The sequence below is a fragment of the Myotis lucifugus genome, unplaced genomic scaffold, assembly GCF_000147115.1.
Source record: "Myotis lucifugus unplaced genomic scaffold, Myoluc2.0 scaffold_492, whole genome shotgun sequence".
In the NCBI taxonomy this organism is placed as follows: domain Eukaryota; kingdom Metazoa; phylum Chordata; class Mammalia; order Chiroptera; family Vespertilionidae; genus Myotis; species Myotis lucifugus.
Genome location: NW_005871540.1, coordinates 13,909 through 41,868, shown reverse-complemented (window position 1 = coordinate 41,868; position 27,960 = coordinate 13,909). Strand labels below are relative to the sequence as shown.

The 27,960-nt window shown below is 38.7% G+C and overlaps 2 protein-coding genes across 2 annotated transcripts in view; both read right to left on the bottom strand.

The window, feature by feature from the left end:
• The window catches only part of LOC111823445 (UDP-glucuronosyltransferase 2A1-like), a 36,377-nt gene extending 34,757 nt beyond the window's left edge, over positions 1-1,620 (bottom strand). The window contains exons 1-2 of the mRNA XM_023744849.1: positions 1,617-1,620; positions 897-1,045 (exon numbers count right to left, since the gene is read on the bottom strand). Of these exons, the coding sequence (XP_023600617.1) occupies positions 897-1,045; positions 1,617-1,620 (153 nt within the window). The remainder of the gene's footprint in view (positions 1-896; positions 1,046-1,616) is intronic.
• A 3,759-nt stretch (positions 1,621-5,379) lies between these two features.
• LOC102441268 (UDP-glucuronosyltransferase 2B31-like) lies at positions 5,380-27,582 on the bottom strand. Its single transcript, XM_006103562.3, has 6 exons — positions 26,862-27,582; positions 25,319-25,467; positions 11,428-11,559; positions 8,357-8,444; positions 7,292-7,511; positions 5,380-5,891 (listed from the first exon to the last, which is right to left on the bottom strand). Exons 1-6 carry the CDS (start codon positions 27,580-27,582, stop codon positions 5,612-5,614), a joined length of 1,590 nt encoding a protein of 529 aa, XP_006103624.1. The 3' UTR covers positions 5,380-5,611.
• Between the last annotated feature and the right edge of the window lie 378 nt (positions 27,583-27,960).

Here is a 27,960-nt window from a genome sequence, read left to right as displayed (position 1 = left end):
TCACTCACTATTGATAGTTCAACACAGTATCTATGTAACACTTATCTATTACTCATTTGTTTCTCAATACTGTTTTCTTTTAACATCCCTGACACTCCACATTTTTTTATTTGAAGACTTAAGAATGTGGTATACAATCATCTTTTTTATTCCAAAAGAAACCTGTCATCAGGTTGGTAAAGAATGAAGCCAAGTTTGGGTCTCTCATTGTCATGAACTCTATGCTGATGACCTCCAATATTTCCTTTGCTGTGTGTTGCTGTGTGATATTACCCAAATGACTTATAGAAAATTCTACCTGAAAATTCCACTTGTTCCTTTAAGTAAATAGTCACAATGTAGAAATTGTATTAGTCTCAAATAAATTTTATCCTATGTTTTCTATTTCAGTAAAAGCCATCACTATCAAATAAACATTCAAAATGAAAATCAAAGAGTCATCTTTTTTCCTTTTCTTCCTTTAACTCTTACTTCCCCTCTCACCCAGTAAATAGTGTGAAACTTATCCCAGTGTCTCATGAAAGCCTGTTTATCTTTCAACCTTCATAGTATATGCCCATTTTCATAACTTTATCATGATTATGAAGAATACTACAGCAGTCTCCTTACTGATTTTCATGGCTTCAGTTTCCAGTTGCTCCTATCAATTTTCCATTTTGTTAAAAAAAAGGATATTTTAAGATGTGCTTCAATCACGCCAGTTTTATTAGCCTGATTTCCCAATATAATACCTAAAATACCTATTAATAACTCACAAGAGCCCTCTGGCATGGAAATAGAGTTAGCCATCCAATGATATTCAACATCATGTCACTGTTACCAAGACTGTAAGCTTTAAAAGGAAATCAGGTATCACATCATAAGGTATATAAAATCCATCAATGCTGTAGTCTTACCTTAGGTAATGGTTTGGCAGGTTTGCAGTGCAATCCTCCAACAAATTCAAAATTAGGTAGATATGGACGAGGAAATTCAAAATCCCAATATGTTCTAATTAACCAAATTTCAGCTTTCCCCAGAGTCTCACATAATGTAGTGGGTCTTCCTGGAAAAAAAAAGTTGGGTAAAAGGAAATAGACTATAAGTTAAATGGAAAAATTGTACCACTAACTTTATGATTAGCTCTCAAGGGAAAATTAACTTTAGGTCTTCTAGAATGATATGGCTTTTAGATGTCAAATGAAACGGGGCATTAATATAATCAAATGGAATAAAAAAAAGAAAGAGAAAAATAAATAAAGATGAAAGAAATAAAAAAGAAAGTTAAAAAAAGAAAATAGATTATTTGTAAGTTTCTTTTTACAAGATAAAAAGAACCAAATATTTAAACACAACTCCAAACTTCTAATTAATTTATTGCTAGTTTTTTCTCTCCAATTGAATGGCAGATGATAGATTAGCTCCACAATATCTGCACCAAATCACCCCACAATGGTTTCTAGTCTTCTAGTCAAGAATATGTCCGTGACCTCTCCAGCATGTTTTAATTTTAGGATTACTCATATTGTTATAGAATCCCATCAATATCAGTCGACCTCATCCTTCTGTGTTATATCTCATCACTTCAATTCATGGGACACTATTTTATTAGTGAGAACTCCATGAATAATTCATACTCATGACGACCCTCTTTTGGGATGTGTGGTTCACAAATACATACTACAGTTATCACACAACTTTTTACTGCTGTCTTACTTTATTGCTGCCTCACTGATGTGTTTTGAAGGGTATTTAGGGTATTAATTTTAGGTATTTATGCAGAAGAATAAATAATTGCAAATAACCAAGTCTTTAATTTCTGTTTATAAAAAATACATGTTTTATAACTGAGAGGAAGGGAGAAAAACAGGTGAGAATCCTTTTTACTTTAGGATTCTAATTAAAGTTGATGGTGACATAAACCCAGGGAGGAAAGCTTCATTTTATAGTCATTACTTTTTAATGTAAAGTCATTTAGTCCAAAGGCAATAATTTGATAATGAAATTTTGACCAAGGACACTCAGTTTGAAATTGCCAGAGATTAGATTAGAACTCCATCCCTTAGCTTCTGAATTAATGTGTTTTTGCCCTCTGGATGTCTACTTTTTTTGAGACTCAAATCCTGCCTTGATTCCAAACCCAACGTGATATTTTTATTAGTCATTACCTTATTTAAATTGATCATTTTTCTGCCTAAGCAATTTAGTTTATATGACCTGAGCCTCATTTTAGAAAGACAACTTAAAGCAATTAGGAAAATTCTACATTTAAAGTATGAGTCATAATAATGGGCATAGAAGGGATAAATGGAAAGAGAATGAAAATGAATTTAATATAAAACAAACTGTAAATAATTTCATAAATTGTATTTGAAATGTTACATAAGAGGAATTATGGACATAAAACTGAAATTAAATAGACAAATACCCAGTTTCTTTTAGTTATATAATTTACATAAAATTGAATTATATAATCAAAATGGATAATTCTAAATATATGTGTGTTATGTGGGTTAAGTTAATTAATGGGTTAAATTTTAGCTACCAAGTAGATATTATTATCAAATGAATCTGTTAGTTTAAGTGAGTTAAGTGGGGTGTTTTTTAATTTTAAAGACTTCTTGCGTGAAAATATTATTAGTACAATTTTTGTTTAATAGAAGAAGCTCTTTTTCCCCTCCTTATATAATGCTTCTGTCCTTTTTCTCAAGTTGAGGCTTTTCAGACGTCTTTACTCATAATCCTACCATGCCAAAATGTGGCAAGATATATTATAGTTTTCTGTTACTACTGAGGGTAGATTTGAGCCAAGATTCTTGTAATTTTTTCCTATATCAATAGAGCCTAGTAAGTAATGTGCTCTCAGCATGCATAATGATTATAGAGTTAATTAATTACAGCAAATCATTACATTTGAGTTTAAATCATGGGTATATAAAAGAATTTAAAAGATATATTTTTATTGATTTCAAAGAGGGAGAGTGAGCAAGAGAGAAGAAACATCAATAATAAGAGAGAATCATTGATTTGCTGCCCCCTGCATGCCCCACACTGGGGATCTAGCCTGCAACCCAGGCATGTGCTGTGACCTGGAATCTAACCGTGACCTCCAGGTTCATAGATCGACCACACTAGCCAGGCTCAAAGGTTTTTTTAAGTTGGTTTCTTTGAACATTAGTTCTGTGAAACAATTTGATATTCAGTGAAGTAGATTTGATCATATATTTAGTGTGAGATATGATCTTTTGTTTGTTCTTGTTTGTGCTTCTCAAAGATAGTTGAAGTAGAAGCCTGTCTGAGTTGATTGATTCAGCTCTCAGCTAAGTGTATGAAATTGCAAATAAAAGCATTGTAAGCAGAAAAGGCAAAGATTAAAAATAGGTTGATTAGGTGTATATCAACCTATTAATTAGTGGTTATCTTTAACTGCTCAAGACACAAAGTCTTTTATGATTTTCTAATTATTTTTCAGGTTTTTGTGTAGCATTTCCCCAAGAAATATACAGTATCCTAGGAATCTTTTTCATGACCAGCCATGATTAACCTGTCCAAATACTCAACATATATTAGCAAATAAGACTCAGCAACATATTAAAAAGATCATACACCATGACCAAGTGGGATTTATTCCAGGGATGCAAGGCTGTACAATATTCATAAATAAACAAACAAGATACAATACATAAACAAATTGAAATACAAAAAGCACATGATTATATCAATAGATGCAGAAAAGTGTTTGAAGAAAATCTGACACCATTTTTGATAAAAACTCCCAGCAAAGTGGGAATAGAGGAATCACACCTTGACATAATAAAGGCCATATATGATAAATGTACCGCCAACACCATACTCAGTTGGCAAAAACTAAAACCATTTTCCTTAAGAACGAGTATAAGACAGGGATGTCTTCTTTATCTACTCTTCTTCAATATATATTGATTTCATAGAAGAAGGAAGAGGGATTGAGAGAAAGAGAAACATCAATGATGAGCGAGAATCCTTGATCTACTGCCTCCGGCACACCCCCCACTGTGGATGGAGCCTGCAACCTGGGCTTGTGCTCTGACTGTGTATGGAACTGTGAGCTCCTGCTTTATAGGTTAACGCTCAACCAGTGAGCCACACTGGCCAGGCTCAATGGTATTTTTATACACCAATAATGATCTGTCAGAAAGAGAAACTAAAAAAAAATTCCATTTAGCATTGCAAGAAAAATTTCAGATACTTAGGAATAAACTTAACCAAAAAGGTAAAACACCTGTACTCAGGAAACTATAAGACATTGATAAAAGAGATAGAAGAAGATATAAACAAGTGGAAGAACATACCATGTTCATGGATTGGTACAATTAACATAATTAAAATGTGCATACTATCTAAAGCAATCTATAGATTCAAGTCAATCCCTATTAAAATACCAATGACATATTTCACAGATCTAGAATAAATACTCCAAAAATTTGTATGAAATAAAAAATGATGCCAAATAGCTGCAGTAATCTTGAGAAAGAAGAACAAAGTTGGAGGGATCTCAATACCAGATATCAAGTTATATTACAAAGCAAATCAAAACAGCCTTGTTCTGGCACAAGTACAGACATATAGATCAATGGAACAGAAAGAGAACTCAGAAATCGCCCCAAGCCATTATGCTCAATGAATATTTGACAAAGGAGGCAAGAGCATACAGTGGAGTCAAGACAGTCTCTTCAATAAATGGTGTTGGGAAAATTAGACAGGTACATGCAGAACAGTAAAAACTAGACCACCAACTTATATCATACACAAGAGTAAACTCAAAATGAATACAAGATTTTTATGTAATTCATGAAACTGTAAAAATCCTAGAAGACAACATAGGCAAAAAAATATCAGACATCTCACGTAACAATATGTTTACAGATACATCTCCTAGGGCAGGAAAAACAGAAAAAAATAAACAAATGAACCTACATCAAATTAAAAGCTTTTGCACAGCAAGAGGAACCAGTATAAAAAAGTAAAGGGAGCCCATTGTATGGGAGCACATATTTGTCAGTGATATACAAGATAAGGGGTTAATTTTCAAAATGTTAAAGTACTCATACAACTCAACAAAAAGAAGACAAATAACCAATTAAAAAATTGGCAGAGGACATGAATAGATACTTTTCTAAAGAGGACACATAAATGGCCAAGATACATGAAAAAATGCTCAACATCATTAATCATCAGAGAAATACAAATAAAAATGACAATGAACTATCATCTCATAACTGCCACAATGCCTACCATCAATAAATCAACAAACACGTGTAGAATTTCCTCAAAATGTTCTTATGTTCATGTGTAATGTTTGAAACACAGTTAAGCTAATATTTTGGTATAACTTTGCAATTAGAATAACAAATTTAAAAATATATTCATATGGCTTTATTTTTGGTTTACTTTTTATAAGTTTTTAAGTTTGGTATGACATATTTATATCTTAACCAGGTAGTCACTTGAAAACAAATTTGGATCTGAGAAGCTAAATTGTGAAAAGTAAGGTCATCACAGGAGATAGTGACCCTTACATTGGAACTTCTTGGTGGAATAAAGTGCAGGAGTCCTATCTACAAGGCATGTCAGCATCAGGCCTCCATAACAACTACTCTCTTTTTTTCTTCTTTCCTGTTTTAAAAAACTTCCGGCAACAAAACAGAACACATTTTGTGATGACAAATGTAGCAGTTGCCACACAGGCCAGCAGGAACCCAATCACATCCAAAGAGTGGTACTGGAACCAGGTGAGGTCAAGGGCGGCTGGCCGCAGGTGTTTGGCTCCTTTGTGGCGCATGACAAACTCGATCCAGAAGACTGTTCGATCTAGAGGTTTCATAGGCTGGTCATGATGAATTCTTGATAACTTCATAGTATTCTCCTTATATCTAAAGGAGAAACACAAAGATACCAACATTGAAAGAAAGTTAATTTTTTTAAGCCAATCATTCCCATTCAAAATTGTATTTTTTTAATTAAAAAATATTTTTATTGACTGGTCAGGATGGCTAAGTGGTTGAGCCTTGACCCCTGAACCAGGAGGTCACCATTTGATTCTGAGTCAGGGCACCTGCCCAGGTTGCTGACTCAATCCCCAGTCGGGGGTGTGCAAGAGGCTGCTGATCAATGGTTCTCTCTCATTATTGACTAGAGGCCCGGTGCACAAAATTTGTTCAGTTGGGCAGGGGTTCCTCAACCTGGCCTGCACCCTCTCTCAGTCTTGGAGCCCTTGGGGGATGTCTTACTGCTGGCTTAGGCCCGCTCCCCACGTGGAGCAGGCCTAAGTTAGCAGTCAGACATCCTTAGTGCTTCTGTGGAGGTGGGATAGGCTCCCACCACTGCCGCTGCACTCATCAACCATAAGGTTGGAACACAGGGGGAGCATACTGAACACCAGGGGGCAGCTCCTGCGTTGAGTGTCTGTCCCTGGTGGTCAGTGCACATCATAGCGACCAGATGTTCCGCCCTTTGGTCGATTTGCATATTAGTCTTTTATTATATAGGATGTTTCTATCTCTTTCTCCCTCTCCCTTCCTTTCTGAAATCAATAAAAATATATTTAAACAATATACACAAAAAACCATTATGCCATGTGAAAGAAGCCAGTTCCAAAAGATCATATATTGTATGAATCTGTTATTATGAAATGTCCAGAAGGACTAATCTATAGAGACAGAAAGTTGATCAATAGTTACTTGGATGAGGGAGCTGAGAAGTGACTTCTAAGACATATGATATGTCTTTTTGGGATGACAAAAATGCCTTAAGTTTATATTGTGATAGTTTCATAGCTTTGTAAGCATACTATGTATATTTGAATTATATAATTTTAACATGTGAATTTATGGTATGCAAATAGTATTTCATAAACTCTGTTTAAATGATTACAATAAAATAAGTTTTTGAGTGTAAAGATATTTATAGTTTCAGAAATTTTAGGTATTGAATTTATTTAGGTAAAGAATTTATGATTTTTTCTTCTAGTTGATTACTCTCCCTACTATGTATTTTATCATATTTTTTTAAAAATGTGTCCTTCTAATTACCTACATAACTTTATATTATTGGAGGAGAAAATTGTTGCACTAGATGGCTCCCCATTAAATACATGAGATTAAAACGCAACTTTGAAGTAAATGTGTGGTCGAAAATAAAAGTAGATTAGGATGGGTTAACTCATGTTAATAATGTCAAAATTAGCCTCTTAAAATTGGGATGAAATTAAGATGCACTATTGACAAACTAATCTATGTATTAGTACTATCTATAAAAAATATGTGATACTTACGAAGGGTCATTAATGACAGTCTTCAATGCATTGAGCAAATCTGTACTTGAAATAGTGTTGAAGTCCAATCTGATAGCTGCTCCCTTGGTCTTCATGTGAGCAATGTTATCAGGTTGATCCGCAAACATAGGAAGGCCCACCATAGGGATCCCATGGTAGATCGCCTCATAGATGCCATTGGTTCCACCATGAGTTATAAAGGCTTTGGTTTTTGGATGACCTAAGATTGGGCGAATTTCAGCAAATTATGAATTATAAGTCTTGGAAATAAAATGAGAGTTGGGCAATAAAGGCACAGACAGAGACAATATATTTAGTAACAGATTGGTCTACCCTTCAGACTGTATTAAAATGTTTTTCAGAACTCATAGGAAGAGAAACATAAGTCTGCTGGAGAGACAGTGAAGGCTTACATAGAAGATTAGTGTGTTTCTTTTGACTTGAAATGAATACAAGTTGCCAGTGGACAAATGGAAAGAGAATATTCTGGATTTTAAAAAGTGTATGCTAAAAAGAAAGTGGTGGTGCATGTTGAAATATATTCTCTTAATAAAATAGTTAAGTCAGAGTGTGATATGTAGATGTCAAGGCAGCAAACAATGGGATGATGGTGGCACCAGAATCAGAGGAAGGAAAATCTATACATTATAATGAAATATGTTCTTACTTCAGAGAGATATTAATTTTTTTCCCAATGGATAATGGAGTTACTGGTAATAAAAGAGGAGCTGATATTTTTCATGGGCACTTGTACACCCTTACTGTGGATTAAACCATTGGTCTAAGGAGAGAATTAGGAGGCAGAGTGATCATTGAGCTATTCTCTCTGAGAGGAATTACACATGAACTAAAGATCTTTTGTTTGTGGCCATAAGGAACGTGACTATGTAAGATGTCAACTGTTACAGCTTATCCTTTCCCCCTAGGACTAGGAAATAAATATTGGGAAGTTCATTTTTATTTTTGAGGTTTTCAGTAACAAATGTTCAATACACTTTTATCCTAGTGAACTGTTTATCATTCTGGTTGACTTGATTCTGATTTCAGGGTTTTCCAGAATCTTACCAAGAAGGTCATTCTGGGGGATCCATTTATAGAGCCGGGTATTTGGCCCTAAGGTATCTGGTTTTTTGCCATCATATCTCCATATAATCTGTTAGGGTAAAGAAGGTTATGTATTACTTGAGTCAAACTGCAGAGAATTCTAAATAGGTTAAGAGACATCTAGTTAAACCCCTGAAATATTGCAGGTAAGGGAATGAGGACAAGACATGTTGATAATGAGAACCAATAAAACACTGCTGTAAGAGGCATAGGTACTCATATTGCATGTTACTTATTTTTATATTCAGCCAGGTATGAGTGCAATCATGATGTTTCACACTTTGAGGTTAGACAAATGAGATTATCAATGACCAATTCAATAAAAATTTTTAGGTAGTCATATATTTGTAGTGCAAAACACAGTAAATTAATAGTCTAGACATTTAGTTTAATTATTTATTATTTTAACTCTCATCATCTAGATTTAATGTTAACCTGTTTATTTCTTTTTGAATGATGGGGAAGTGGTTTACTTATATTCACTAATTACATTAATTATCTTAGAGTTTTACATCATTTGCTTTAAAAAATCAATGTAATCAGCTATTTATGAGAATTAAATCATTCTGATATATAAGTTTATTAATAATAATAAATAATGTCTGCTTAGTGAGTATGTTTAGCTTCTTTTAGTTTTCTACTTATTAATCACCACTTCCAAGTGGTAATTTTTACCCAAATCCTGTGTTATCACTCTAGCTAGGATTGAAAATTTTTTTAAAATGTAGAAAAGAAAAGCCATTGGCACTTTATAAATAATAGTTTGCCTGTTGAAAAGATCAAATATGATGATGATGGTAAATTTAATTCATCTTACTGTTAATATTTCAAAACATTATACAGTTCACTGACAGCATTGATTAATATGGTTAATCTATATATATAATAGAGAAATACGCAAATTAGCCTGGATGCTGTAAGGAGAAGACCAAACAACAGGGACCAGAGCAGCCACAGGCTCCCAGCCTCGCCAGCCCCAGAGCACCAGCACACCGTTGGGCCTGGAATAAGGACGCATTCACAATGAGCCCAGAGTTACTGCACAGGGGGCTGCAGATCAGGAGGGCTGTGGATGGAGGGACTGCAGATTGGGTGGAGCCATAACCTCCCCATCGGCCCTGCCCTGAGTGTGACAGGGGGGAGCTCCCCACCCCCCTGATGGGCCCTGCTCTGTGCGTGACAGGGGGCATCGCCCCAACCCCCTGATCGGCCCTGCTCTGTGCGTGATAGGGGGTGGCGCCGCAACCTCCCCATTGACCCTGCCTTGAGTGTGACAGGGGGCAGTGCCCCAATCCCCCCCCAATAGGCTCTGCTCAGAGCCCGACCAGGCACTGCACCTAGGGATTGGGCCTGCCCTCTGCCACCTGGGAGTGGGCCTAAGCCAGCAGGTCGTTATCTCCCGAGGGGTCCCAGACTGTGAGAGTGCAGAAGTGGGGCTGAGGGACACCCCGCCCCCGCCAGTGCACAAATTTTTGTGCACTGGGCCTCTAGTATACTGATAAAAGGGTAATATGCTAATTAGACCGGGAGACCTTCTGAGAGACCTTCTGGCCAAAGCCACTGTGCCGGGGCCAAAGCAGAGGCATTTAGGGGCAATCAGGCCAGGAGGGGGGGTCAGTTGGGTGCGATCAGACCAACAGGTGGGGCATTTAGTGGTGATCAGGCTGGCAGTGGGGGACAGTTGGGGGTGATCAGGTTGGCAGTGGGGGGCCGTTGGGGGTGAGTAGGCTGGCAGGTAGAGTGGTTAGGGGCAATCAGGCAGGTAGGCAGGTGAGTGGTTAGGAGCCAGCAGTCCTGGATTGCGAGAGGGATGTCCGACTGCCGGTTTAGGTGGTATCAGGCCTAAACCGGCAGTCGGACATCCCCCGAGTGGTACCAGATTGGGGAAAGTGCAGGTAGGCTGAGGGACAACCCCCCACCGGTGCATGAATTTCGTGCACTGAGCCACTAGTTAGTTATAAATAGCCAAGCAATTTATAAGTCCACCAGTAAGCTGGATTCTAGTTTATTAGTGGTTAACATCTTTTTGCTATGTGAGTGTTAAAGTTACTTTAAGTTCTCAGCAAATTTGCATAGGTGATAAGGAGGTAGCTACGTTAGTTAGTTAACTGAAAGTAGTTCACAATTATCCAGAGACTTCAAGTGTATTTTATGTATTAGAATAATTCACTACCATAATTTATGGAGAAGGAGGAGCAGCTGAAACTGTCCCAAGCTAGGCTTGCTTCTGGCTGACTCTTTTTTATCTCCTCATATTCCTCCTCCTCCTCCTCCTCCTCTATCAGAAGTTATTATTCTGATGGGTTGTTTTGGGGCCACATTTTATAAAACACAGGATCACCTTGAGAGCTGGACCCACCTACACCCTTTCTTTTATGTAGGTTCCTGCTTCAGAATTTAGCAGGGCCCAGTCCACCAGGGAGGTTCTCTTTCCTTTGTACAGGCCATTTTTTCTCTTTCTCTAAATCATTGTTTCTGGCTTAGGTTCCTGGATGCAGCTTGGTGAGTCCTAGACATCCTTACTCTGAATATCACCTTGCAACTGAATAGGCCTAATCCAAAATCCAGGGAAAGTAGGAGAGGCCTGGATTACCTGGCAAGTGTAAACTGTATGATGCCTTTCAGATTGTTATCATTCCCTGGTTAATGTTAAAATTTAACTCTATTCTGAGAACATTGGTAGTGTGTTCAGTACTCTAGGAATCCTGCAAGGAAATGAAGCAAATGACAGGATAGGATTTGGTGATATCTGTTCCTGCCCTATAATACTATTATCAAACAAAAATTCACACTGCACTTTTAAAATATATACTTCTTTGTGACCAGAATGTTAATGCCAAAGTTATTATCCATCAAAAACACCCTCTATACTATTTTAGCACCTGACATGTGTATTTTGTTTTTCAAATTGTTATCTGAGATAATTGAAGCTACCCTAATAGTTTACCTTTCATGTAGAAATTTCTTTAACCAGACATTTTACAGAGTTTAACACACTCATTAGTTTTCTGCTCTAAGGTAGTTTATCTAACCTTTTGAGGAACCTGGGCAAGGGCTGATGCAATCACATTGGCTCTTTCTTCTGTCATGTTAGTGACCATCGACCCCAGGGAAAACACCATGATACCATTTTCTCCAGAGCTCTGGACAAACTCTTCCATTTCCTGTGAAGGAAGAATTTTTTCCATTACAAAAGACAATAGCATAGTGAACACTATTGAAGGGATTACTACAAATGGCCAAAGAGAAAATTAAGTATTATAAGGAATTATTAGTGTAGTTCTTGTTATTTTTAATTGTGTTAAAAATACACATAATATATTTACCATCTTATCCATTTCTAAGTGTACAGTGCAGTGGTATATATATATTCTTATTGTTGTATAATTCATCTCCAGAACTTTTTCATCTTGTAAATTTTTACTGTATATTTTTTAAACTGTAATTCTCCACTTCCCATTTTAACAGTCCCTGACAATTATCATTCTTCTTTCTGTTTCTATGAATTTGACTAGTGTACATCCCTTATGTAAGTGGAATCATGCAGTATTTTTGTCTGTGGCCTATTTCACTTAGCAAAATGTCCTTAAGATTCATCTATGTTATAGCAGGTGTTAGAATTTCCTTCAATTTTAACGCTTGGTAATGTTCATCTACAGATACCCTGAGCCACCAGAAAGATAAGTAGGTCCTAGAGCAGCCGTGGGCAAACTATGGACCGCGGGCCGCATCCGGCCCGTTCGGCTGTTCTGTCCAGCCCACGGAGCCGAAAGAGCGGAGGGTTCTCTTGCTCTCCCCTCAGCTCCTTCACCAGCAGCAGTGTTAACATGGCAACGTCGGGAAACACGGCCGCAGCTCCTTCTTCTGAGTGGGCGGATATAAATCCGCCCATTCAGTAGAAGGAACAACCTCTCAATCTTCCAGAGGCTCCTTGTAATGCCCTCGGACGCGTCTCCCAACATCACCCTGGGAATGCATAGACACGTTATTATGGTGATGTAGGGAGACATGCCCCCGGAGAGCACAGTATCAGAGCCTTTCTGAGGTAAGATTAAGAGTTCTACTCAAACACAATTTTTTCCTGTTCCCACATTCTGTACATCACAATGACTTGTTAATAAAACAACAAAGACTTTCAGCTTTTAGGGCTTGTACCCACTGCAGTTTTTTTTTCCACTGCGGACGTGTGCAGCAGGGAAAAAGACACACAGAGGACATGTCACACTAGCCATGCTGCGGCTGCATTTTTTTGCTGATACAGATGCGGTATCAGTAACGCTACCGTGGCCACTAACCGCATGTGTTAGCGGCAAAACAAATGCATTTTGCGCTGCGTTTGCTTCTCACCCTTGCGCCTGTAAAAATGCGTGCTACAGGGCATTTGTGTTAACATGCACCACTGCACATTAGCATCAACGCAAACATGATGGAAACCTGTGTACCCTGCATTAACCCTAGCTGCGCTGCATTGCAGTACTGCACCACACTGCAACGGCAGCACGGCTAGTGTGAACGAACCCTAATTCAGTGGGTTGAACAAAAAGATTGTATAGAAATGTGATGAACTAAAGATTTTATTACAAAATCGCTTAATTTCAGGGTTTCGGAAGTAATTGGACAAATGAAAAACTGAAAATCAAATGTTCATATCTAATACTTGGATGAAACCCTTTTCTGGTAATGACAGCCTGAAGTCTTGTACTTATGGACATCACCAGATGCTGGGTTTTCTCCTTTGTAATGCTCTGCCAGGCTGTCACAGTAGGGGTATATATATAAATATCCTGCCATTTCCAGCTTTTAATAAGAAAAACTGTTGGAATGGGCATTTAAAAGTGGCACTTGGTTGTTTTTATAGAGTCCAGTGGATGCAATCTGACATTGATAATGGGCTCTTTTACACCAGGTGCACTGCGGCTGTTTTTTGCCAGTAACGGAAGTGCTAGTGGTAACTACTGGTTACCCATGTTTTGCACTGCCCTAGCACCTCCCATACAAGTGTGTCTGGAAGACACAGCAATGTGCAGCTATGTGTGTTACCATAAACAAAGGGCCTGTGTGAAAGATACACAGGTTTCCTATGGAGGAAAGGGGTTGTTCTCTATGGTCAGGGTGTGCCTCTGTCCCATGTCTGAACTTTTTCAGATGATTTTGTTATATATATATTTTTAGAAGACCAAAAATGTTATAGTAGAGCAAATTTAATCACTTGTTTTTATACTTTACTGTCTTATTTTAGTAAAGAATTTAATAAGAGAACGGTACTGTTGGTTTTAGCCCAATATTAAACATGAGTGGACCAAAGAAAAGGAAAGTGGACAGTGAATGCCGAGTGTTTAAGAGGGAGTGGACAACAAAATATTTTTTCACCGAAGTCCGATCAATGCCGGTATGTCTGATATGCCAGGAAACACTTGCAGTCTTCAAAGAGTACAATCTCAGCCGTCACTTTGCCACAAAGCATGGCAACTATGCTAGCAAGCAGTCACCTCAAAAACGGGAGGCTACTGCACAGAGGTTGATGGCTAAATTACAGGCTCAGCAAAATGTCTTTCACAGACAAACTGCAATTCAAGAGACAACTACCAAAGCAAGTTTTATGCTATCATTCAAATTAGCAAAAGCTAGCAAACCTCTCTCTGAAGGCGAGTTTTTGAAAGAATGTATGATAGAGACAGCAGGTCTCTTGTGTCCAGACAGCAAAGGCAAGTTTGAAAAACTCAGCTTATTGCGCAGGACAGTGACTCGTCGAGTGGAACTGATTGATGAAGACTTGGCCAGCAAGTTAAATAGTAAGGCAGAGTTCTTTAAGTTTTATTCATTAGCATTGGATGAAAGTAATGACATAAAGGACACTGCTGAGCTCTTAATTTTTATCCGAGGGATTAGTGACAATTTTGAAATTACGGAGGAGTTTTTAGCCATGGAGCCACTGAAAGGAAAAACACGGGGAGAGGACTTGTATGACCGGGTGTCTACTGTCATCGAGAAAATGAAGCTACCATGGAGTAAACTTGGTAATGTCACGACAGATGGATCTCCAAATTTAACTGGAAAAAATGTTGGAGTGCTAAAAAGAATTCAGGATAAAGTGAAAGAGGAGAACCCTAACCAAGATGTTATTTTTCTTCACTGTATTATTCACCAGGAATCATTGTGCAAGTCTATATTACAACTTAATCATGTTGTTAATCCAGTCGTAAAGCTTGTTAATTTCATTCAAGCAAAGGGACTTCAGCACCGTCAGTTTATTAAGTTTTTGGAGGAAACTGATGCGGATCACCACGACTTACTTTACCACTCTCGTGTCCGCTGGTTGAGTTTGGGCAAAGTTTTCCAACGAGTGTGGGAGCTCAAAGAAGAGATTGGTGCATTTTTGAAATTAAAGGGGAAGTCTGACGAATTTACTGAGCTGAGTGACAAGAATTGGCTGTGTGACTTTGCATTTGCTGTAGATATATTTTCACATTTGAATGAGCTAAATGTGAAGCTACAGGGAAAAGATCAGTATGTACATGACATGTACACTAATGTGAAAGCCTTTAAATCGAAGCTGATTTTCTTTTCCAGACAAATTTCAGACAAAGTCTTCACTCATTTTGCCACACTAGCCACTCAGAAGAAGACCATCCAAAACGTTAAGAAATACATCAAATCACTGGATGACCTGCATGCAGAATTCTGTCGTCAGTTTTCTGATGTTGAAAAAATTGACCAGTCACTTCAACTGGTGGCCTGTCCTTTGTCACAAAACCCTGAAACAGTACCAGAAGAGGTGCAACTGGAACTCATCGATCTTCAGTCTGACTTTGTCCTAAAGGAGAAATTCAGCTCTCTTGAACTAAGAGACTTTTATGCTTCACTTAATGAAGCCACTTTTCCAAACATCCGGAGGATGGCACAGAAGATACTGGTGCTATTTGGGTCAACCTATGTTTGTGAGCAGACATTTAGCGTCATGAACATCAACAAAGCCCCTCACAGATCCAGCTTAACTGACGAACACCTCAGATCTATCCTGAGAATAGCCACAACAAAACTAACTCCAGACTTTGATGCATTAGCTAAAAAAGGAGACCAACAACACTGTTCCCACTGAAGTTGATGTTTTAAAGACCAAAAACCTTTCAACCCAGTCTACATTGCCATCTACATCTACATCCCGGGCATAATTTGGAAGTTGCACTACAGAAAATGTTTAATTTACTGTTTACACATTTTGTTCTTTTCTATTTGTTTTAGTTTTAAATTATTTTATTATATTTAAGTTTAATTTGAAAGGCTTTTGTACCTTTCCTTTGTTAGGCAATTTTATTTTGCCTTTGCCGTCTTCAATATAAGGTATGTTATTGTGCTATGATTCCTCCATTTTTTGAAGTTTCAAATTATAATAATTAGTGTTTACATTCTTCTTGTTAAAATGTTTGAAATGAATAAAACTATTGAAATAAAAAAAAAGACCATGCCCTTTTATGTAATGATGTTTACTTTGAATTTATATTAGTTCACACAAACACTCCATCCATGCTTTTGTTCCGGCCCTCTGGTCCAGTTTAAGAACCCATTGTGGCCCTCGAGTCAAAAATTTTGCCCACCCCTGTCCTAGAGCAAATTAATCCTGAAATATTGCAGGAGGTAAAAATCACTAAACTGATACTTTCATTTTTCAGGGACATCATGAGAAGGCAGGATTCATTGAAAAAGATAATGCTGGGAAAAATAGAAGGTCGGAGGAAAGAGGATGATCAAATATGAGATGGATTGACTCCATAACAGAAGCCATAGGCATGAGTCTAAAAGAGTTGAGAGGGCTGTTAAAACTAGGATTTTGTGGACATCACTCATTCATAAGTTCCTCAGGAGTCAGAGCTGACTCACAGCACGTAACACATAATATACCATTGTGTGTATTGATTGTTTATTGATTTATCTATCAACTAGAGGCCTGGTGCTTGAAATTCATGCACGGGTAGGGTCCCTAGACCTGGCTGGTGATCAGGGCTGATCAGGTCTTTCAGCTGCTGGCTGGGGCATTCCTTTTGCCTGCCGGCCGGGGCCTGCCTTCATTCTGTGCCATCCCCTGGTGGTCAGCACATGCCATAGTGAGCAATCGAACTCCAGGTCAAACTCCCAAGGGGACATTTTGCATATTAGACTTTTATATATATAGATGTCCCTTGGGTTGACTTTATCTTTTGACTCTTGTGAATAGTGTTATAAATATGATTCTAATGTCACTGTTTGGAATAGACCCAGAAGTTCTATTGCTGGATCAAATGGTAATTGTTTTTAATTTTAAGGAACCTCCATTCTCTTTTTATCGGTGGCTGTTTTGAAGAGACCTAATTCCTCAGTTTTTGGAGTATACAATTGATGAGCTTGAATTCCCTTATTGCATATTCTTGTGCAAATGTGTGTGTGTGTGTGTGTGTGTGTGTGTGTGTGTGTGTGTAAAGAAGAAATGAAATAGAGCCAGTACACAATATTGAAGAGGAAATGTTTTTAGAGAGTCTTCATTTATAATGTTATTAATTAATATATATTATTGTAATGAGGCTACACCATAGGATCTTAACTCACCTTTATTTCTTTATTGTAGTTCTACTAAATTACTTGCATTTTTGCTTGTCAGGTTTTCTGGAGAATTATTGTAGTATATTCATTAGTATTTTATTTCTTTGACTATGAATACTAAGAAAAAGTTCATTATGATTAGAATGACACTATATCTTTTTTATCATCTCTATAATAATTTATATCTCATCTTAACTTTTGTCAGATTCTCCCAAACTTTCTACCTAAATCATTAAAATAATTTATTGAAGTATAGTTGACATACTATATTATATTTGTGTCAGGTGTGCAATGTAGTAATTTGACATTTATATACTTTACTATGTGGTAAGTCTAGTAACCATCTCACTGCATGAAGTTATGTTAAGTGTTATTGACAATATTCCTTATGCTGTACATGAAATTCCTGTGATTCATTTATTTTATAACTAGAAGTTTGTACCTCTTATTCCTCTTCCTCTTTTCCTCCATTACCAACCCCTCCCCCTCTGGCAATCATCTATATATATAAAAGTCTATATCCTAAGTGTCCACAACTGTACGGGTAATGAGGTCATGTAGCAATGCCCGGCTTCCTCTTCCTATCAACTAGCCTCCTTGAAGTTTCTTCTGCCCAGGAACATGACTTGCTTTATAGCCAGGTGCAAAGATTTCACCCTTGTATAATCTCATTTGATCTTTACAGAAGTCCTGGAGTAGGTAGATAGGAGACTTGGTGGCATCCTATTTTCTTTTCATTAGCCGAAAAACAGAGATTTAGAAAGCTTAGAAAGTTAACCCGACTGAAAAGAAGTAAGAAATGGTGAAACTTGGAAATGACTTCAGGTTTTCTCACTGCACAGAATATAGTCAAACACTGCTACAGTTAAATATTTTACCCTTTCTTCTCCCTGTGTGATCTACAATAATAATCTGCTTCATGTTGATATTTACTGCTATGTTGCTGACAATTACCTGAAAGAGAAGTTGGGGTGCTTCACTGGGCTGGAAAAAGTTTAGCTACATCAGAAAGCAGGTCTAATTAAGCAAGTTTATTCTATATACATAAAAGGCTAAGTTGACTCATGCATGTGCAATATATGCTAGTGCGAATCACACACATGTGTTTCCAGATGTCATTGTCGATTGTGAATTTGGTTGACACTTCTAATATAGAGAAAGGGCAAATAGCAATATTAAAATATTTCTCCTAATTGATTTCCTTTCAATGTGCATGAATTCGTGCACTGGGCCACTATTTAGCAGGGTTGGGCAAACTTTTTGACTTGAAGGCCACAATGGGTTCTTAAACTGGACCGGAGGGCCGGAACAAAAGCATGGATGGAGTGTTTGTGTGAACTAATATAAATTCAAAGTAAACATCATTACATAAAAGGGTACGGTCTTTTTTTTTTTTTTAGTTTTATTCATTTCAAACGGGCCGAATCCGGCCCGCGGGCCGTAGCTTGCCCACAGCTGATTTAGAATATAATTTGTATCTATAAGTCTATTTCTGTTTTTTTGTTTGTTTGTTTTTTAGGTAATACATATAAGTAAAATCATGTAGTATTTGTCTTTTTCTGCCTGAATTATTTAACTTAACCTAATACCCTCTGGTTCCTTCCATGTTGTTGCATTTAGCAAGAGGTAATCCTCTGATATTGGTGAGTAATTTTTCATGGTGTGCATAGACCTCATGGATTTTACCCATTTATCTATTGATGGACACCAAGGTTGCTTCCATATCTCGGTTATTATGGTAAATGCAGTTATGAACATGGGGATGTATGTATCTTTTCAAATTAGTATTTTTGTTTACCTCTGATAAATGCCCAGAAGTGGAATTGCTGGATTGTATGCTATTTTTCATTTTTTGAGGGACCTCCATACTGTTTTCCACCAATTTACAAACTCACTCCATGTACAGGAGTTCCCTTTTCTCTACCTTCTTGAAAACACTTTTTACTTGTTGACTGATTTCTGGATATTTATTTTGTATCCTGCTACTTTACTTAATTCATTTATCAGTTCTGGTAGTTTCTGTGTGGAAACTTTAGCATCCTCTAGATACAGTATCATGTCATCTGCAAATGGTGACAGTTTTACTTCTTCAATATAAATGCCCTTTATTTCTATTTCTTCTGTGATTGCTGTAGCTAGGACTTCCAATACTATATTGAATAAAGGTGGCAATAGTGGGCATCACTTTGTGTGTTGTTGTTGTTTTTTATCATAGAAGAAAAGCTTTTACATTTTCAGCATTAAATGCGATATTAGCTGTGGGTTTTATTGGTCATATATGGTCTTTATCATGTTGATGTATGTTCTCTCTGTACCCACTTTGTTGAGAGTTTTTATCATGAATGGATGTTGGATTTGTCAAATACCTTTGTCTGTATCTATTAAGATGATCATATGATTTTTATCCTTGGTTTTGTTGTTGTCTATCACATTGATTTTTGTGTGTGTGTGTGGATATAGAACCAACCTTACATTGCTAGAATACATTCCACTTGAGCAGGATGTATAATCCTTTAATATATTGTTGAATTCAGTTTGCTAATATTTTGTTGAAAATATTCACATCTATTTTTATCAGAGATATTGGCTTTTGATATTTTTGGTATTGTTTTTGTGTGGTTTTGCTATCAGGGTACTGCTGACTGCTTTCATAGAATGAGTTTGTGAGTGTTATTTCCTTTTCAATATCTCTGGAATATTTTGAGAAGGATAGGTATTAATTGTTTGGTAGAATTAAATGTTCAGTAGAATTTACTTGTGAAATTATCTGGTCCTGAACTTTTGTCTTTTGTTTGTTGGGAGTTTGTTTTTTGGTGTTTGTTTTTTTTAAATTACTATTTCAATTTTCTTGCTTGTAACGGATATGTTCAGTTTTTATGCTTCTTCCTGGTTCATTCATTGAAGGTTGTATGTTTCTAGTATAGATCTTTTTTCTGGAGATTTCTTCTATTCTTTCATTTGGGACCCGTTCCTTTGTCTGCCTATATTTGCTGTCTCTTTGTGTTTGTTTCTGTGTATTAGATCAATTTGCTTTGACTCTGAGTCTTCTGTATTCCCGCATCTATTTTACTTTCTGTGTTTATTTCTAAGAATTAGATGAAATGGCCACCTCTCCTGAACTTGATGAAGTGGCTTTGTGTAGGAATGATCTTTGTGTAGTCTGTGTGTGCTGTGTGGCTTCAGCAGGCTGGCTGGAATGGAAGTGGTTGCATGAGGTCCCAGGGGTTCCCTGGCATGCAGGCTAGCCACAGTTGAGGCAAACATGACCAATTTTCCCAGTGTGCTCAGCTCCGTGGCACCCTGGTAGGCTGGATGGCTGGGTTTGGAGCAGCCAGTGGCATATGGCTGCAGCATTGCCATGGCAGTTTGTCTGTCTGAGCCTGGGGTGGGTGTGGGGTGAGTGGCCTAGGGCATGCTATGGTGGCCTTGCAGGTGAGCTACAGCACTTGAATTGAATTCTTGCCCATGCTATCAGTGGAAAGAGAATGTAACATGGCACTCACAGGCACCTCCAATCCCGAAGAGTTTCCACAGAGCCTGGAGAGTTCTCACAGTTTCTCAGCCTTCTCTACGCAGTCTCTCTCTCACAGTCTCTCTCTCATTTGTTTTGCAGAAGCTGTTCAGTCAACCCTCAGATGTCTTTTAGGAGGAAATGCTCTTCATGTAGGTGTACATTCTTAGTGTTCATGGCAAGGTGTCAGTTCAGGGTCTTCCTATGCTGAAATCTTGGACCTCTCTCCCTAAATCACTTCTTACAGGCTGGACAATTACTATAATTCCTGAGTCTGGTATTATTGTCCAGAATATCCAGGAAAAAGCCTTAAGATTCCTACTTTTAAACCAGAATTATCCTTATATAGTTACTTATCTGAGTGTCCATGTTTCTGACATGTATGTGTATGACACCTTTTGCTCTGAAATCATATTATAAGTTCTAGTAGAATATGCTATGTGTAACCGGCTGTCAGGGGCCCTCATCATCACCTCGCTGACTCTCCCAGGGAGCACCTGCCCCACAGTGGGAGAAGTACAACTGGGCTCTCTGCAGCAAAGATCTGGTCACCCTCTTGAGTAGCTCAGTTTGATGTATTTAAAGTTGCTGGTGAAGTCATGTTCACCTGGAATTGTTTCAGAATTATTCTGATTGTGGTCCCTGATTTTTTATCAGTTTTCAAATTTTATTACTTTCAGTGTTAGAAAAATTCCTGATTGCTCAATGCACTTTCTAGCTCCCTACCCCCAAATGTGTAAGGAGACAACATTTTATGGATATCTGGTCCAAACTTCATATTCATCTATCCCCTCTGCCCCGCCCCCCACCCCGCTGATTTTTCTGTTTTAAATTGTTTACTTGTGTTTTTTCTCTGAAAAATAAATACCTAACCCTTCCAACATAAAAAAGTTTACTTTCTCATTCTAATAATTGCTACAAGCTTTTGTTTAAAACAATTAACATATAATTGAAATATAACATTCTGTAAGTTTATACTGTGTTAAATTGATTCATTTATATATTATATTATAACTAGAGGCCCAGTGAATGAAATTCGTGCGGGAGGGGGGGGGGGGTCCTCAGCCCAAACTGCACCCTCTCCAACCCAGGACCCCTCGGGGGAAGTCCGACTGCTGGTTTAGGCCCGATCCCTGAGATTGGCCTAAACCGGCAGTTGGACATCCCTCTCACAATCCGGGACTGCTGGTTCCTATGTGCTCACCTGCCTGCCTGCCTGATCACCCCTAACTGACCCCCCCGCCAGCCTGATCACCCCTAACTGCCTCCACCTGATGGCCTGATTTCCCCTAACTGCTCCCCCTGCCAGCCTGGTAGCCCCACCCAGCCTGCTGTTTAGTAGTTTGGTCATCCCTCACTAACCCCCCTGCCAGCCTGGTCGCCCCCTACAGTGTGCTGTTTGGTCATTACTTCTACTGTGACGGCATCCCAGACAATTTGCATATTCCTCTATTATTACTATAGATATAATTATGGGCCCAATGCATGAATTCATGCACCTTGAAAGGAACTGTGGGCTGTGAGGCTGCTGTGGGCACAGGGGCAGGTTTCGGCCCATCCTCCGCATCCACACTTGGCCCCTCCCACCGCGGCCCCGGTCCCCTGTCTGCTGGCAGCCCTGCTTCTGCCACCACTGCTCCCACGTGCTTATGGTGCCAGCTGCGGGTGCGAATGGGGCTGGCATCATCAGGGGGTGTGAGTGGCTGCTGCTGCCCCAATTGCCCCTCAGAAGCAGGAGGAGGAGGAGAAGCCCTCAGGGACGATTGGAACTTGTGCCGGACGCCAGAAGCGCGTGTGATTGGTGGCTCTGGCTCCGACTGCGGGTGTGAGCGGGGCTGGCTCTGGAAGTGGGTGAGCAGCAGCTCCAGTGCTGGCCGCAGGTGTGAGCAGGGCCATTGTTGGCAGCAGGTGCAAGAGGCGGCTGCTGGACTGGATCGCTCCTCAAAAGCAGGGGAAGGTGGGTAAGCCCTGAGGGGTGGTTGGGGCTGGCAGCAGCTGCTTGCAACTACTAACGGCGCTGAGCTATCGGACCGGAACTGGGTGCTGACAGTGGGTGCAAGAGGCAGCCCTGGAGCTGGCAGTGGGTGAGAGCAGCGGCCCTGGTGCTGGCAGTGGGTGAGAGCACCCAGTGGTACTGTGGCGTGCGGGAGCACAGAATTTTCAGTAACCACCAGAGTCTCGCCCTGATGACAGCGACCAGCACCCCTCCTTGGTCTGGCAACCTGCTCACCGGATCCACCATCCTGCCACTGCCAATGCCTGCGATGTTCTGCACTCCGCTGCCTGCAGCCAGTGCCCACCATGTCCCGCGCGCGCCCCCTGGTGATCAGTGCACGTCATAGCGACTGGTTATTGGGTTGTTCGGTTGTTCCGCCACTAGGTCTATTTGCACATTAGGATTTTATATATATAGATTACTACCTAACATTAGTAAACACCTCTATTAGGTCACATAATTATCTTTTTATGTGTGTGGTGAGAACATTTAAGATCTAGTCTCTAGAAACTTTCAAGTATATAAAGAGTATTGTTGGCTAAAATCATTACAGATCCCAAACTTAATCATCGTCGAGTTGCAAGTCTGTACCCTTGATCAACTTCTTCTTACCCACTAATCTTTCTTTCACCAGTCCATGGTAATCACCATTATACTTCTGTTTCTAATGGGTTTGCCATTTTTAGATTCCACATATAAGTGATATCCTATATTATTTGTCTTTTTCAGTGTGCCTTATGTCACTTAACATAATACCTTTGTGGTCCATCTATGTTGTCCCAAATGGTAGTATTTCCTCCTTTCTTATGGCTGAATCATATTGTAGTGTCTGTGTGTATTTCACTTCTCTTAAATTGTTTCCATTTATTGGCTCTTGTGAATAATGGTGCAATTAATGTGGGATTATGGATATATTTTTGATATCCTTTTTTTTTTTTACTTTTAGAAGTATACCCAGAAGTGGATTTGTGGATCAAATGGCAGCTCTGTTTAATTTCTTTAAAACCTCCATACTGTTTTTATTAGTGGTTGCACAGGTTTTACATTCCCACCAACAGTGCACAAGATTCAGTGTTATCTTGTAGATCACCAAGTTTCCTTAGCACAGCTATTTTGACTTTCTATTGGGTGAATCATATATCTCCATGTCTGTATTTGTTTGCTGGAGGATTGTTGTAGAATTTGGTGACCTAAATTTCCTTGATTTTTCACGTTCTTTGGAATTTTGCATTGCTGTTTTTGCATTTGAATTAGCAATCACAAACTTATGTTTACTACTTTCAGGGTAGAAATACCTTTCGTCAGTCTTCTATAGATAAGGCTTTTTCAGTTCTTGTATGAATGTGCCTGCTCTGTGCTTCATCCTCCCTCTTGTGGGAGGATTCTGTTTGTCCTGTTTGTCCTCCCTCCATATAAAGCACCAGGCCAGATGCTGATCGCCTCCTTTTTCTTTTCCTGAAGTTGGTGCTACAGCTCAAGTTTGTGGTTCTCTCTTGTCTGCAATCCCTTGACTGTATTCTGCTCTTGCTCCCTAGCCTTTTATCAAATTTTGCTCTTGCTGCTGTCCTTGGCAGCTTCTACATGGAGCTGGCCACAGAGGGGAGGAGATATGGGTTGGAATGCAGGTCACTGTTGTTGCCCACATGCCAGTATGGTGGAATCTGTAAGAAAAGTTTTCTTCATGGTTGGTGGTCAGGCTTCCTGATGGAGTACAGAATGCAGTCAGGAGGAATCCTGTCTCTTTAACATGCTCTCTAATAATTTTCTTTTCCAGATCTGCTTCCTCTCACCAGTCACTGAGATCCTAATACAATACTCTGTATTCAGTGAGAGAGAAATGAGCTCTTTGGAAGCATCCTGCAAACCAGGGGAAGCTCGGCACACACTCACCGGCTCTCTATCCCTGTGAGAGAAATCACGGGGATAGATAGGCCTTCTTTCACCCTTTCACTGAGCTCCTTTGGAAGAGGAATGATGCTGGCAAAATCAAGCTTTCCTCTCGCCCACACGAATGCATTCAAATTCATCTATTTTGTGCGCCAACAGAGTCCTGGAACTTCTCCTTTGGAAGTCTGGATTTCCACAAAAGTTCTCTACTCCATAGGTGACTGCCTAAGTCAGGGCTGTAGGTGCTCCTGGACTGCAGCTAAGAGTGGCTGGAACAATTCACAATATCTTGTAGGTGTCACAGCCAGTACTGGAGTCTTTCTGCCTATTACCTGATGTGTAGGTGGGCAAGACTCTTTCCAGGTCCTTTTGCATTGGCACTTTTTTTCGTGGATAGATAACAAATTTTGTTGTTGCAAGAAGAAAATAACAAGGGATGTCTCATGCTCACTTACACCAGATTGCTATTGTCACTCCTGCGGTATTATGATCCACTCCCATGGGATGCTCTGAAGCATTATTTTAGCATTATGCCTTTTCTTTATATAATACTTTTCACACCATTTTTATTACTTGCTTATATGATCTCTTTCCAAGTAAAATATCTGGTGTGTGGGAGTAAAAACTGTGTCTACATTGCTGTTCTGTATATGCCCCCCTTGCACTGTGCTAGTCACTTTAAAATTAGTTTTTGAATTAATATCTGATACTTTTTTTATGTGTTGAAGGCCTTAATTTAACTGACCCTAGTTCCAAAGTCTCTGAAGTATAATTCTTTATTTTGTAATTGTAATAATAGTGACATTCAAATTCTTGAAATAGTGTGAGTTTCTAATTGGCAGGTCACTTTACCCAGATTCCCATATCTCCCTCAGTGTGATCAGACCTTCTGAATGAAGAATACATAATCATTCCTACTGAAAATGCAAAGTAGAACAAACATGAATAGTTTTACCTTAGGCAGAGGCTTAGCAGGTTTGCAGTGGAGGCCTCCAACAAATTGAAAATGTGGCAAGAGTGGGCGAGGAAACTCAAAATCCCAATAGGTTCGAATAAACCATATTTCTGCTTTTCTCATTAACTCGAATAATGTAGTGGGTCTTCCTGAAAAGGAAAAAGAAAAAAAAAGTAGAGAAAATAAGAATATTGTAATGTGAATATACCATGTTGTTTTCTTAAAGAAAAAAGAGAAAAGCTTGGAATAATGTAGCCAAAGATATTTAAAGTGTCTGTGATTTGATAGTGCAAACATCTACCGATATAAAAGCCTAAATGACCATTTGGACCTTTTGGTTGACCAAAAAAATGGTAGATCAGTCGCTATGATTCACACTGACCACCAGTGGGCAGACACTCAACACAGGAGCTGCTGCCTGGTGGTCAGTGCACTCCCACAGCCAAATCCCATGATTGGCCAACCTATTATGGTCCATCCCCTCAGCTGGCCGGGTTGTCAGTCTGCTCCCACAGCCAACTTTCCATGGTCCCTCCCCCTGCCAGATGGCCCATATCAGGCCCAATCTCTGGCCACACCGAGGGACTCCACCCATGCACAAATTCGTGCACCAGGCCTCTAGAATTTATATAATATACATTTTTTATATTATGATGTTTATATATATTAACAACACATATAAAATTTAACAGTTTTTCTTCTCTAACATCACATCAGGACATTCACAATCATAGAAAATGGTTAAACCTAAGCTACTACAGAATTAAACATGCATTTGCTACTCTGTAAAGTGGCAGAAGTAATACATGCAAATGTAAACAATGATTTTAATACCTCAATCAATTAAATATACCATATCCATGGAAACACATTTCCCTAGATTATTTAGTCTATTTTCTGCAATTTAGCAAGCTATTGCCTTTATCTGTGATTTCCCAAAAATGGAGGTTTTGAGAGTATGGCTCATTTCCTGGTACTATAATTACATGTGGTTCAATTTAGGAGCCTAATAATACTTGTGCATGAATAAAAACATTTACAAATAACAGCAGGAATATATTAATAATGTATGGTAATAGATGTGCTCACTCTTAATTTTGACTCATTTTGTCTTTAATGAAGGGAGAGTTTTCACAAAATATAGTTTACTGACTTACGTATCTACCCATCAACAAAAGTTTAGTGTTTAAGCAGATGAGTTGTAAGTGCTTAGTGAAGGAATGTGAAGTCATTAGAAACCTGAAATTATAGGTTCCTGAGTCTGGGATAGAGCACTCTAGTGTGAAACAATCCTTCAGGTAATATGGCAAAATAGTTCTGTTTTTAAATCAAACTAAACTACACAAGAGGAAGCAATTACTCAATGACCTTATAATTTAAGCATTTCCATAATATTTGTGAGAATGAAAGATTATTTTACAATGTTATTTTATCATTTTACTTGTAAAAGACAAATTTGTCTCAATTAATATTTATACAAATCCACCTTTTAGGGCACTAGGAAAGTTAGGATTTCATGCTGTCAAGTAAGGACATGACTTACCTAGTGCTTTGCTGCAAAGCTGATCCCAGTTCTCACAAAATGCTTGGAACCAGAAATCAAAATAAAGATTGTAAATCATATTTTTTACTCTCTCCATGAATGTCATGTGATCACTTAATTCTGAAAAGACAATAGGTACGTAGGATGGAGGGAATGGAAGTCCTCCACTGTACTTTTCAATTGTATAGCCAAAAGAGAAGCGGAGACTGTACACAAAAGGTATTTTAAGTAGCTCAGCCAGCAGCTCACCACAGGGTCCAGAGGGATCTGTAAGAACGACATCAAACCTTGATTCCTGTAGTTTTCTCATAAGTTTCTTGTTCAAAACAGCATCTTTACAGAGCTTTTCAACAAAGTCAGCACCTTCCCAAAATATTTCTTGCATTAGTGAAAAATGTGTCCAAAAAGTTTCTTTTGGCAAATCATATGTCCATTTATTGATCAACTGCATGAAAAAAGAAACTATATCATCTTTTGTTAAAGATGTAGGAAAAATCTCAAATTGAATAGCAGATGGTTTATTGGGATCAACAAGAATTGAAGCTGAAGATGTCAGAACAGTCACTTCATGACCTCTCTGGACAAGTGCATCCAGGATGGTCTTCATGTTGATCCAATGGCTGTATTCTGGGGGCCACACCAGCACCTTTCCACAACTCCCAGGGCTGAAGTGACCACTCAGCTGTAGCAGCAGCAGAACTGAAATCCACTTCATACGCATCCTGGTGGGAACATGCTTCTTTTCAAATGGCTGATCCCTTTACCATGGCTCTTGCTTATGTGCATAGGGAAATCAACCAGGAAGTTAAGATATAACTCTACACCCAAAGTAAATACATTTGATAAACCCTCAGAGCATTTTATGGCAAGTCGGAAAATGATAAGGTAATGCCATTTTTTTAAAATACAAATCTGTGTAATATCTAAAAGTGCATGCCCTAACCGGTTTGGCTCAGTGGATAGAGCGTCGGCCTGCGGACTGAAAGGTCCCAGGTTCGATTCCGGTCAAGGGCATATACCTTGGTTGCGGGCACATCCCCAGTATGGGGTGTGCAGGAGGCAGCTGATCGATGTTTCTCTCTCATCGATATTTCTAACT